This window comes from Hakea prostrata, chromosome 1 (genome assembly GCF_041222555.1).
Source record: "Hakea prostrata isolate BN-2017 chromosome 1, UWA_Hpros_2, whole genome shotgun sequence".
NCBI classification, from domain to species: domain Eukaryota; kingdom Viridiplantae; phylum Streptophyta; class Magnoliopsida; order Proteales; family Proteaceae; genus Hakea; species Hakea prostrata.
In genome coordinates, this window is record NC_142600.1 from 66,582,572 (window position 1) to 66,596,937 (window position 14,366).

The window sequence follows — 14,366 nt, forward strand, 5'->3', positions numbered from 1 at the left end:
GTGTTTACATGCTTCAGAGAGTGTCTCCCATTTCTTGTTGCTATGCCCTTTTTTTCAGCTATGTGGGGAGAGGTGGGCTATGACTTTTGGCCTACAGTGGAAGGTGAACGATTCCTTGATAGTCTCATTGTTGGAACGGAAGACTATAGCAAAGGCTCACCCCTTGGATGTGATGTGGTTAAATGGTGTTTTGTTAATCCTATACTATTTTTAGTTGGTTTGGAATATCTGATGGTGTGCAGCTATCTACTGCATGGGTCCTTCGCAAGGTGAGATTTGATCTTACCACTCATGTCTATAAAATAGAGGGAAGGCATCTATCTAGTTCTAGCTTGGTTTTAGTTAAATCTCTTGGTTTGAACTTGAGAATTCAATGCTCCCCACCACCTACCGAGTTCCTCTAGCTTCACCCTGCCCTAGGTGGGTTAAATTAATACTAATGGTAGTACTCTTGATAACCCTAGAAAGGCAAGTGCTGCTAAAATTTTTAGAGATTATCATGCCAAAGTGATCAAATCATACTAATTGTTCTTGAGTGTGAGATCCAATTTTGAGGTGGAGTTAGAAGTTGCAAATGCTTGGGTTACAATGGGCCAAATAGTTGAAGACATAGAGGTATGGATTGAGACTGATTCGGTAGCGGTGGTGTCTTGCTTTAAGGTAAGAAAATCCTATGGTGGATATTACAAAGATGGAGGGAGTTGAGTGCATATCTTCTGACTTGCTTGTTGATTATCTGGAACAGTTGGCAGCAAATACGGAAACCTCTAAGGTGGATCATCATTAGCCCCCATCGATGGCTTGTGAATTGGATTGGGATGCTTCTGGAGGACCTATATTTCAATTTAACTAGGAATTTGGGTTGCAATTTGATTTCCTGGTGATGTGTTGCTATCCCCCAGAGCTTTATTTCTATTATAAATTGAGTGGGGACCAATGAGGTTGGATGTACAGGGTGCAACTGTTGTTGCGGGTTGAGTGTTTTAGTTCCCTAGTACAAATTTGACTTTATAACTGTGGTACTTCCTTTTTGTTTTTAATTTAAATGACCTTTTAGCAAAGAAAAGCATCTTAGAGACCAAGTTGTAACCTATGAGAGATTGCTCACATTTCTGGGAGAATCAATCATGTATCTGATATCATAGCTTAGAAAGCCTTGTCATCGATGAACACGATTGTCTAGTGTACTTTCACTCCTTGGTTGGTGGATCTCTGTAATGTCATCCTTCTCTTGGTTTTGCCATCTGAATAGATTTGTGGACTAAACCCCCCCCCCCCACCAAAAAAAAAAAAAATTGCAGCATTCTTAAGTGTTGTGCAGCGTGCATGAGAATATCAGTAGTATCAGGCGTGGTTTAGGTCTTGTAGTTGACAATTGCCCTATTGCATCCATTTGTGCTTTCTGTATTTTCATTTCTGTCTTGTGTAGATGGGATTCGGGTCTTCAAATTGGACATTCTACAGATGTCAATTGATTAATGGAAGTTCACATGACTTTGTCCAGTCAATCTCCAGACCAAATAATTTTGAATTTTATTTTAACAAAGTAAATCTAGTTTCTGCTATTTTTCTCAAGTAATTATCAGATTCTGAAGCTCAAAAATCTTCTTTTCAAAAAAAAAAAAAAAGTCAAAATACCAACCTATACCTGTTCTAATTCCAATTATTTATTCCACAGAGAAGTAATTTTTTAAAATCCCCAATTTTAAGCACTATTTAGCAATTATGGTTTCATATTCTTTAGTTATTTAGTTTCACCAAAATTAATCTCTGGTGGCAATTTTAATTCCAAATGGTTAGTCGAAGAGGCTGATCATGGAAGTCTGAGAAGGTGAGACAGAATCCCAAGACCGTGATAATAATATGATTTGTCCAATGGATTTGGTTCTGGAAGAAGAATCGGTCATTTCTATTTCTTAGGGAAAAAACACTGATGATCAAATTCAAGAAAATAAAAGAAGAGATGGCAAGGAGAAAATAAAGATATTTTTTTTTTTTTTGGTAAAAAATAAAGAAGATTTTTTTTTTGGTAAAAAAAAAGAAAGAAGAATTATGGTAAGAGTGTAAATTCATGCATATGTTTATAGAAATTGAGACTCTATCAAACTTTTTTTTTTTTTTGTAAACGAAGATTTAATAAAAATTAGGGCAAGAAGGGCCCAACACATCCTGATTACAAGCTTCAAGGAGCTCAAGAATGGAATTAGACTAGACAATCTTACTTGTTACGGACTAGGCCTTCCTAGCTAGATTGTCAGCCACAGAGTTGGTCCATTTAGAAATAAAGGAAACCAACCAAGACGAGACTGTATCAAACTTTACCAAGCAAATATGGTACAATATTGATATACATGATTAGCTATGCGATAATAATATAAACAATTGATAGAAATGGGCCATTAATATAACATGATAACTTTTTGTCATTTGATATTTGATAGGATAACTATATGAGATAAAATTTTCTTCCAGGGAAGGGGCGTGATTAGTTCAATCAAGCTAGCCTGATTTCAAAATTAAAATTGGATTTTTCAAATCTGAGCAAAGATTCATTATTGACCTAGACTTGGGTCCAGCTAAAGGAATTCAAAGTTGAACAGCAATTTTGACAAGAAAAAATGTTCTACCCAAAAATAAAAATAGAAATTGACAAATAATGTGATGGTTCCATGAAAGTCCAGGACTAAAGGGTGGTGAGCAAATAAAATTGTGTTTGAACTCCAAAATTGAGCAAAATAACGTATTGCTTTTTTAGTAGTAATCAAATTCAAGATGGTTAGTCTATCAACAGAAACAACATTTAGTATTGTAATTGCCAACTTAGATGAACCAACATTTTAAAGAATTAGTAGGAGATGAGATGAAACAAAAAGTTGCTAGACATCAAAGTTTATATGTGAAGAAGTAAAAGAGATGAATTGACTTGAACCAATCTCTTTCCAGAACTAATACAGAAAAGATCATGTAACCAACAACTTATTGAAGAATTTGCTGCCCATTTTGCCCGAAATCCTAAACCAAAAATAAAATTTCTTTGTAGTAGTTCCCTATTGATAGAGTAACATATTAGTTGGTTGATGATGATGTGCATGGCTTGATTGGGCCTTATGATAAGCATATACATTTATTAAAGATATGGATTGATGCATTTAGCTGATTATTGGATATGATCAAATGGTTGATCTATTTAGAATCAATATCTATTGGATTTCAACCCAAGAAAGGTTTCTTTTTGAGACCAACAGGCATCTTTAATGTCCTTAGCTCTCTCTTTGAGGTGTCTTTTCAAACCAAGAGGTGTCCCTTAAAGAAGAGATATTTCTGTTTCTACCAAGAGATGACCCCTCCACCAACCACCAAGAGGTGCACCTTCTCATTAAGAGGTTTCATTCAACCCGAAAGCACTACTAGGGATACCCTATGGTCTTAAGCACGCCTCAGGCTATCATCTTGTCACTTCCTTAAAATACTTCCATATCTCATTTCTAAAACTAACTCTTGATCACCTCATTTCCATGTTTTCTTAACAACAGAGAAGAAATACTAAAAAGATTTCCACTCTAGGAAAGTCACAGTTATGACATCTAATTTGATTTTACCCACCATCGTACTATTTGACATGGTGCAGACTTTTCCTCAGTGAGATCTGCTCAAAATTGTTCGGATTGCCATCAGTTATATCCATTTTTCTACATGTAGTAGCTAGGTGACAGCTTGGGAACAGAAGTCCGTTTGAAAGCAAAACATGTATCATCCTGACTTCAATTTTCCAGGATTCTAATTCAGTATGTAACATTCCTACTATAAATGGAAAATCACCAGTGAAAATCTTAATTAAAATTAACAGGAAAAAAGAACCCAAGTATCATCCTGATTCATTTTGACATTTATAATGATGATTCAGTCACACACACCATACGGGATCTTGAGTATACGATGGCATTTTATTGACTTCTTAAGGGGTTGTGTCATAATACTCCTGGCACATTCATTATGTACCATTTGCCCATTTTGACATAGAAGTTCCCAAAATCTTGTATGACAAACGGTCCAAAAAAAATGTGTTGGTTCATCTAAAATGTGTTGCATTGGGCAATTGGCACACATTTTGCTTGTGCCCAAGAAGCTCCAAATTGGAGCAAATCAAGGGTATAATGCTTCAAGTGATTAGTGATAATCTCGTTGTTGTTGCCAACTAATTTACAATCACCTTCTTTTTCTCATCCATTTGTCTTGTTTCATTTTAGGTGTTTTTAGGAGGATTATAAAGATCTGATATGACTTATTCAGGCATCCAATGTGGGTCACCATACTTTTCAAGCATTTTGCATGTAATTTTCAGACATACGGATCCGACATGAACTCTCAAGTTGTGGTTAGACATAATTTAGTTGTGGGTTACATATAACTTAGGTCACTAAGGAGTCAACACAAATCTTGGCCCAACTTAAGTGAAATATACATATGAAACTCCAATAACAATAATAATAGGTTGCATAGATCAGTAAACCACATGATTATAATCAATAGACTTTTAAATTGCACACCTAATATTAGTGGGTAATCAAGGTTTTGGGATGGAAATTAATATTAGAGGCAAGATTAGGGCCAAGATTAAGATCATAATCAAGATCAGGTAGGGGTTGAGCTGGGCCACACCAAACACTAGACCTTCACCTTGAGTTTGGTTCAGATTATTTTGCCTTGACCTACCCTTTGAACCAAAATTTTGAGCGAAAACCCTACTAAACTCAGGGTGGGGCAAGGTAGGTTCAGACCATCAAGGTCAAACTTGAACCCCTACCACTGACCCTTGACCTAACCTAGTTTTTACAATTCAAATCACCTGCAAGACTCTCAATTACAGCCAGTGAGGTATCAACCACTGATGCACTAAAATTCACAATATTTGACAATATCAATACAGACTCTTCAGATGAAAAGGTAGAATTTGGTTTCAAACAAACAGATAGAGAAAGACCTGTAAATTTCTTGCATGATCGGATTCAATGTCTACATTGCATGCACACTTGCAATTACCAACAAATATCATTATGAAGTAAGAAGCAGTAAGGGATCGTAATTACATTTAGGAGACTTATAGACTGCACTAATTTTTCAAAATTCTCAACAAAATAATCCAAACCCAACATATTCCAACAATCTTTGTCTCAGCTTTTTACAGTTTTAAATAATGGTTACATGTATTTCTAGAGATCTTAAATTCTCCAATTTCTGCTAAAGCTTTTTCATGAATTCATGCAAGCCAGTTCAATTAACCAATAAACAAGACATACTAGGCCACTTAAACAATAGATGAACTCCTTCCATTTACTTGAATCTCACAAACAGCATCTTTGAAGTGTTCCAACAGATGAATCTGCTACCTTGCATGGTTATATGATTAGCATATCATGTAGTAAGATCATTTCAGAAGAGACTTCATCAACACTTTTAATCATCTCCCATCCCTATAAGTCTGTGACAAAAGAAGTATTTATTGTTTGATATTCCAAAGGCTGAGGATAATTAATGTCAAAATCTGCATATAACAAGTGATGATACTTGTTTCCATCCTAAGAGATCTAGCAATTAATCTAATTCATTCAAACGAGTGTCATGCATGAAAAAAATTTAGAAAAACTGTCAAGATGGTTGAAGCAACTTCATCTAGCTGACTTTCAACTAAATCACCAAGGTGGGACTCATTGGCATGTGTATACCCAATTTGCAACAAAATGTTTAGATTTAGATTACACACACACCCTTACCATACAGAACCCAATTCAATTGAGCCTTTTTCCAACTAAATAGGTGTGTTACGGTTCAACTCTGTTCCAAGCCATGTTAGTTTTCATAGAGATACCCTCCAGCATGAATAGTGCAGACAATGTGGTTTCAACAATACAATAGAAGTTATGCAACCAAGAGCAACTACCTGTTATCATCAATCAAAAGGCAAGGTGCACCTAATCAGCCAGTGAGCAAGAAAACATGAGAAATAGTACAGATCACAGAAATTTTATAGGGAGAGTTCCCCTCTTAAAACATTGGTTGGCTTGATTACAAGTATGAAAGGGTTCCCAAAATAATCTGAAAATGACATTACCCCTATTAGTGAAAATAGTATGTTATGCAAAAGGCTTAAGAAGGTAAAATCATGAACCATTTGACATCTTAAGGGGTGTCAACAAGAAGATCCCATATAGACAGACATGCACAAGGTAACTTTTCTCTCCAGTAGTTTATGTAACTTGTTTGAAATAAAGAAATTACAAACATAAACCTAACCTTGGGTAAATACTTCTAAATATTGTTTTACAGGATATGCACTGATAGTTTGGTTTTGCACCTACTTATTACAAGTTTAATTCATCTTTGCCTCCTAGAACAACAACAAAGTATAGATCATTAGCCGAAGACAACTATCATAGAGAAAATTGAAAATATAACATCTAGGCCAGGAACTTGTTCTTACTTCAGACTGCTAGCATTCGGACAACATAAAATTGTCATGGACCATTGATAAATTTCATTGCTTTTTTATACCAAAAATAGATAAAATTGTTGGTGAGGACAACAGCAGTATCACAAAAACAAATGAATAATAATGATCTTCAACTGATGACTTAAGAAAAAACAATAATAACGACATTAACAATCTTTAATCTCCCCGTCAGGAATAGGATTATATGTGAACCAACAATATGGAAATGCATCATATGACAGCAATAACCAGCATCACATAAATCCCATAATCAATGGCAGCTGAAGAAGAAAAAAAAAAAAAAAAAATGCCAACACGATGAATGTGGGTAAATAATATTTAATAATAGCAAAACCAACATCATCATTTGCCAATATACATGTCCAACGGAAATTATGTAAATTATGGGCGAAAAGCCAGAGAGTAACTAATGAAGATGAATAAGTGGAAACCAGAGTTAAAATGAAAACAATTACACGATTCAAGTCCATGATCAAATTTCTCCAACAAGCACACAAAGAAAATTAAAATGGAACTCAATGAGTGGATAACGAATTTAAAATTGAAAACTCTAGTTCTCAGTCAAACTTGTACTCAACGGGAGAGGGAGCTTCTGGCTTCAGTTGCAGATAGACGGCGAGATTGAAGGAGAGAGGCGACGGAGTCTTTGCTTTAGCGCTTAACCTTCAGTTGCAGAGGAAAGAGGGACAAGCTTGCTTTAGGGCTTGAGAGAGACAAGAGAGACGATAGAGGCGAGCAGGATGAGAGTGATTTGGGAAGCAAATTTTAGGGTTTTTGATAATAGAAGGAGAATCAAATCGATACCCCATTCACCGTCAACTACTCCGTTGTGCCCCACCATTTCACACAAAAGTGTGCCCTTGCACAAGAAGAGGTTGTAGGGCAACGTTCCTGGCACACTTGTTCTGTGCTATTTGCCCATTTTGACACAGAAGTTTGATGGTTCATCTAAAATGTCTAATAAAGCACAGCCAGTAACTCTCAATGCATCCCATACGCTCTTAACCACGCAGCAATGAATTACTATTCCCATGTTAGAGTTGAGATGTCATCAATCCCTGATAGAATAAAAGCAAATGCGAACTCATCATTCTGATGTCCTCAGAACGCATTTTGCAGACGAATTCCAATGCTTCTGGCACCTGATGCCTGTTTACATACCCACAAATTCCAAAAAGCAAGACTGGGTTCGTTGGACATGTATATTGGCAAATGAAGATGTTGGTTTTTCTATTATTATATATTATTTGCCCAGATTAGTTATAGTGTTGGCCTTTTTAGGGTTTCCTTTTTTACAGCTGCCATTGATTATGAGATTTTTGTGATGCTGGTTATTGTTGCCATCTGATGCATTTTCGTATTGTTGGTTCACATATAATCTTACTTCTGACAGGGAAATTAAAGATTGTTATTGTTTTTTGGTAAGTACTCAATTGAAGATCAGTATTATTCATTTGTTTCTGTCATACCGATGTTGTCTTCACCCACAATTTTATCTATTTTTTGTATATAAAAGCAATGAAATTTATCAATGGTTCACGGCAAATTTATGTTGTCCGAATCCTAACAGTCTGAAGTAAGAACAAGTTCCTGGCCTAGATGTTATATTTTCAATTTTTTCTATCATAGTTGTCTTTGGCTAATGACCTATACTATGTTGTAGTAACAGGAGATAAAGTTGAATTAAGCTTGTAATAGAAGTAGGTGCATATCCTGTAAAACAATATTTAGAAGTATTTACCCAATGTTAGATTTATGTTTATTATATCTTTATTTCAAACAAGTTACATAAACAACTAGAGAGAGAAGGTTACCTTTTGCATGTCTGTCTATACGGGATCTTCTTGTTGACACCCCTTAAGATGTTAAATGGTTCATGATTTTACCTTTTTAAGATTCTTGTATAATCTATTATTTTTCACTAATAAGGGTAATGTTTTTCCTTTCAAAAAATATGAGACAACAAAAATATTTGAAACATTAAATATTTCACTTTCAGAATATTTTGGGAACCCTTTCATACTTGTAATCAAGCCAACCTAAATGTTTTAAGAAGGGAACTCTCCCAATAAAATTTCTATGTTCTGTACTATTTCTCATATTTTCTGACACTATTCGATAATGGGTAATATGCAATTTACCAAGTTGATGAAAGGTGGGCACCGTACAATTTAGCCCACTTAATGAATTAGAGGTCCACTTAAGTAGGCACTATGCAAAAGATTCTAATTTTTATTCAATAGATGTACTAACCTCTTGGTTTCCTCCAATCGCTCAAAATTGCTAAGGAGTCACTACCCATAGAACTCTGATCGAAGAATTACAATATCAACGCTATTTGTAAACTAAACTTCATGTGGATAAGATGAATATATATTTCACACAGATCCGATGACAATTAATTAGCTTCACACATACTTTCTCCTAGTTTCCAATAGTGAAACGGGTAAACGGTTCAAGGGAGACACTCAGAGCATATGTCAATCTTTACACAAATGTAGTTTACCTAATTTTAACATCAAAATCCCAGGTTGAGATGCAAGTGGAAATCAATATCTTGCAAGTTGAGCCTCAACCGCCCAACTTTGATTTTTTATTGTTCTTTCCTAGACTAGTTCACTTAGGGGTGTCAACAGCTTGGGCCGGGCCAAATTTTGATTTGAACTTTTGATTTCTGAAACCACCAAACCCAAACACAGACTAACCCATATTCTGCAAGTTGAGCCTTAACCTTGATTTCTTCTTCATTTTCTTGGACACCCTTGCATTTCCTTCCCCTCTTCATGATCAGATTAATTAGTACACGATCCAAAAGTACTGAAAGATCAGAATTAGATTTTTCTTAACCCCGAGATGAAGCAATCCAAGTATTTTGTGAGATCAACAAGGACACTGTATATTGGAATTCAGTAACTAGGGCAACTGCTAGAAATGGAAGACTCAAAGAAGCATCCAGCGTTCTTCTTCAGATAACAGTCCCAGATACAATTTTTAGGATAATGAAGTGATCAATGGCATTACTCAATTTGGACACATGGAGGATGCAATAGATATTTTGTCAAAAACACCAAAACCCAGTCCGGCTTCTTGGAATTTTTTGAGTCAGTAGGTATGTAAGCAAGCATCGGGTGCCAGAAGCACTGGAATTCATCAGCAAAATGCGTCCGAGGACATCAGAATGATGAGTTCACATTTGCTTGCATTCTACCAGGGATTGGTGGCATCTCAGCTCTGACTTGGGAATAGTTATTCATTGCTGCGCGGTTAAGTGTGCCTGGGATGCATTGATAGTCACTTTTCTGTGCTTTATTAGACATGTATTCCAAATGTAGGCTGGTAAACATTGCAGAACTAGTGTTCTGTTCAAGGCCGAGAGAGAATTTGGTATGGTGGTATTGAATGATAACCGGTTATGTGCAAAATGGGAAAACAAGTGCAGTAATTGGGCTGTTTGAGCAGATGAATATGGTGCAAAAACCTGATGCGTCACATATCTAAGTGTGTTATGTGCATGTGGCAAGGATGAGGGTCTATCACACCTGGGTATTGAATATGAACAAAGACGATGGGATTAGGATTGAGCCATTCTTGCACAATTCGTGTGCTGGAACAAACAGGGGAGGTTGAGAAGGCAGAAAGAATGATACATGAGAGAGGGTTCGCATCATGTGGGTTGGTGAGGACAGCTTTGCTTGGTGCAGCATGCAGAGCTTGTGGGGGAATCTAAAGATTGCTAAGCTGGCAGCTGCAAAGGTAATGTAATTGGAGGGGGATGATGAGTTCTTTTACATGCTTTTGTCAAACCAAACCTGTATGCATCTCATGTAGCTGGGGGAGATGATGGGGAAGAGAGGGTAAAGGAAAGAAGCTGGTTGTCGTTGGATTGAGATTGAAAAACCACCTAATTTACCCCAATATAAATCTTCTACCTCTTGATTTCTTAAGGAATGTCATAGTGATGGTTCTTTTACACCCTAGGGGAATGCAATTTGATAGATCATGCAGAGATAAGACTATGTCAGGACACAGGATCCCACACACATTGGGATGAGGGAACTGTAAAACTGATCATCCAAAAGATATTCGCACAGAGAAAGCAGAAAGCATTCCTGAATCCTGATGCAGTGTACTAAGTTCGAATTGGGTTCTGGTCAGAGTCAGGGAACCTCACAGGCTCACATGGAGCTGGCAATGAACAGATGAAGTGCTGAGTGGTGACCACTCTCTGTCTCTGATCTGAACCTCTTCTCTTTCTGCCTCAGCAGAACAAAAATGGTCCACTGTAAACCCTGTTCCTTACCAGCCCCAGGAGCCACCACACATAATGAATTATGCAACACAGTTTATGTGTATAAAGCCTGTGGGATCCTCTTATCACTAGACACTGGGTCTAATGATGGACGTACGGGAGGGGACAGAAAGATAAGAGAAGATGTTTCCAGCATTCACTCAATGCTCAAAAGTTACTTGGCATTGGCCATGGCTAAATTACCTTTCTCACCTTCCCCATGTTTAGTTTCAACTTTTTCTTTCAATTACTTTGAGTTTCAGACACCCTTTCCTTCCCATTGGTTATCCACTTCAAAACCCATGACTCATGATTTATGAACCCGCTTTTTTCTCCTGCACTCTATCTGTTTGAGAATATTCGGCAATGACTGTTATCCTGCAACATATCACGTGGAGCACCACCGTCGTCACATAAACATCACATCCCAGTCCTCTCCCAACAGAAATGAATTGAATTTCAGTCTTTCTCCTCCGTAAAGAAACAAAAACTCCAACTTCGGGTTCTTTCAAATTGCTGCTTCAGTGCTTTAGTTAAACTAATTAGAAGTCTGAACAGTTAAAGGAAGTACAGAAACACAGAACATTTCATGAATTAAGGACAGATAAAACAAGTAGAATCCTGAACACAGAAAATTTTGATGGTGATGTAAGTTATTGGGTCCACCGATACTTGTGGGTTATGAATCTGAAAGGAACGTCAGCAAACCTTGTAGAGTAACTGCTGCTGGTTGTGGTGCTGGTGCTGGTGCTGCTGGTGCTGGTGCTGGTGGTTGCTAATCTCTTGATGCCGGAGATTTTCTTTCTGCCTCCGCAACTCCATCACTTTCCGGTGTGAATTTGAGTGTTGAGTCAGTACAAATGTTGGGCTTGCAGCTGGTCGGTACTCCGGGACCAGACGACCTGACTTGTAACGTACACCGCAAGCGTTGCAGAGCGTCTTAGGCCCAAGTGGTCCCGTGCGCCATTGTGGTGTCTTCTCCGATGCGCAGTGCATACACTTGCGCACTTCTCCCGGCGACGATGGAGACGAATGCTCTCCTATCGCCGAGGAGCTCTCTCTCTTTCTTGCTGTGCTGCTGCTAGTAATGCTCTGCTTATACTTACCGGTGACCAGATTATCGTACTCGTACAAGGAATTCCAGCGATTCTGCGTGGAAGCCGCCCTGGAACGCTTGCTCCTTGCCCTGCCGGGAAATGATGCTTCTTGTCTAAAATTCGTAGTTTCTGCCATTTCGTTCAGCGAAACGTCTGTGAAGGAATCGTCCACGTACATCGACAACCATTCTAGTTCTGCAACGTCATCGCTCTGCAAAATGGCCAATAAATGAACAAAATGAGTTTTCATTACGGTGGAGAGAGTTAATTAAATCAGGTGATGATGTTTATACTTACAGGAACACAAAGATTGTCCGTGAAATTGTTGGATTGGTTGGAGATGGGCTTGGAATCGTTGAATTTGTAGGTAGGGGATGATTGGTGCTGACCAACATGATTTTCAGGCGGAAGAAGGAGATGGTTTTGGTGATGCAGGTCCGAGTCGGTGATGGGAGCTGAGGAAGAAGAGGAATAGAAGATGTCATCGTTGGAGAAGTTGAGGAGGTCGTCGATGTGGAAGAAATCATGGGCAGTTTCTCCGTACATATCCATGTTCAACTCTTCCTCCTCTTCCTCCGGCAGTGTTAACGGAAAAAATACCTCTGCAAGTGGTTACCGTCAGTAGAGTTTCCCAATTCTGCCAGAATTCTCTGCTTTCTTTGGGGGTTCGAAGAAGCTACACAGATGGGGATGGGAGGGTTTGAGGCCATTCCTTCATTCATACACAGTGCATTGATTTTAGAGGTGGCTCGCCCATGCAGTGAGGGAGTGAGAGAGAGTGTGTGTGTGAGAGAGAGGGAGCGTTTCTCCTTAAATTTACTTTTTCTAATATTTAAAATACGAGTAATACCACGTGGGGTGTGGTGGCCCATCCAGTTCTCTTTCACCACGTAATACCAATCTTTACTTTCACCAAAAAAAAGAAAGAAAAAATTTGATTAAATTACATTTAAACTCCCCTTAATTGCAAACAATTACGTTTATATTTTCTTAAATTTATTGTATTACAATCGCCCAAGAAGACATATTTATCCCTAAAAGGTAATAATTAAAATCAGTCAACTTTTAGGATGAATTAACTTTTTTAGAAGACTTTTAAGAAAACTATTTAAAAAGATTTCCTTTGTCAAAATTCAAGTATTTTGAATATGAAAAACTTTAAAATTAGAATGGTAGTTCAACTAAGTTCTATGGTTTAAATATACTTTACCATTAAATAAAGAAGAGTTATATTGAAAATTTTGAAAATAAATCACATGCTAACCCTCACTTAACGTTATTATTCTGACAGTGTGAATATGATTATATAATTCAAAATTTAAAGAGTTTAAATACAATAGAATAAATTTTAGGAGGGTGTGTAATGCAATTATAAACATAATTTGCTCCAACAAAAAAAAAAAAGAAAACCCAGTCTTACGGAAGAGAACCGAGGGAAGGTAATTTAGTCATTATGGCTAAAGCTAATCAGGGGTATATTTGTCCAAGGAAAAGTCCAATCCATTGGACCAGTGCACCGTATGGGCCGTGGGGCGGGTCCGTTATGGGGAACTACTGGCGTTGGGAGATCCACGTGTATGTTGGCGTTGGACAGCTGGATCACATTCCTCGTCACCTCTCGTCACATTCTCATGTGAGAGAACTGAGAAGTGTAACATCCCGAAGGGTAATTAGGTGGCCGTAATTATAATTAGGCCCTGGAAAGTGGAAACTATTTAAAAATAGTGGGAAATTACGAATTAGCGAGAGATTTGGCGAAGAAAGCTCCCTCTAATCACGTGACCATGTCCATACCCCCCATGGGCTATGGCCATGGCCATGAGAGTTTGGGAATCGTGAAGCGAGGGAAGATTTATTTATGATCCCGAAAGACAGCAAACAGGATGCACGTGCATGTGTCATGTGCTCATTAAAATATATTCTCATTATTATTAACCCCTCTTTCATTTAATTAATCACTTTAATTAAATCTCTGAAACTTGAAGGAATCAGGGGCGTTCCGTTTGGTGAAGTTTACGTGGTTCCACCTGTTCTCAGTCGTCAGATTGGAATCTAACTTTTAGTTTTATTTCCATGGAGCTGTTGACAGCAATAACTCTCCACCACCAAGTGTCGGCGCTGGTCACATGGTAGATGGTGGCCACGTGTTCGTTCTTCTGCTTTTTTGATATCACTCTGACGGTTAGCAGGCAGTATGGATTCTGGACCCACATAAATCTGCCCGGTGGGTCCAACCAAATTTAAAATCCATGAAAACCATTTAAACAGTAAGGAGGGTGCTTGTGGTCCTTCTGAAGGAAAAGAGAAGGTTCACATGGGTTGGTCACTAGTGGGACTTAGGTCTAAACCGTGACCCTAGGCCTAGGGTGAGGTGTATGAGGTATACAATTTCACTACTATTGCATTTTTTTTATCACATATTCAGTACAGGAGATTTATTTGAAAGAATTAACAAAATAGAACAGAGATGGAT

At 37.7% G+C, this 14,366-nt stretch overlaps 1 protein-coding gene across 1 annotated transcript; it reads right to left on the reverse strand.

Annotated features, from left to right (window-relative positions):
- Nucleotides 1-9,732: 9,732 nt before the first annotated feature.
- Nucleotides 9,733-12,661, reverse strand: LOC149029475 (GATA transcription factor 4-like). The gene is made up of 2 exons (XM_089141886.1): nucleotides 12,191-12,661; nucleotides 9,733-12,104 (listed from the first exon to the last, which is right to left on the reverse strand). The coding sequence occupies exons 1-2, from the start codon at nucleotides 12,443-12,445 to the stop codon at nucleotides 11,496-11,498; spliced, it is 864 nt and encodes a 287-aa protein (XP_088998012.1). The 5' UTR covers nucleotides 12,446-12,661; the 3' UTR covers nucleotides 9,733-11,495.
- Between the last annotated feature and the right edge of the window lie 1,705 nt (nucleotides 12,662-14,366).

What these genes read in the sequence shown, in the direction of transcription:
- LOC149029475 (XM_089141886.1), bottom strand. Translation starts at nt 12,445, where the DNA reads ATGGATATGTACGGAGAAACTGCCCATGATTTCTTCCACATCGACGAC. An exon ending in CGGACAATCTTTGTGTTCCT is followed by an intron (nt 12,105 to 12,190) that starts GTAAGTATAAAC and finishes GCCATTTTGCAG; the next exon opens with AGCGATGACGTTGCAGAACT.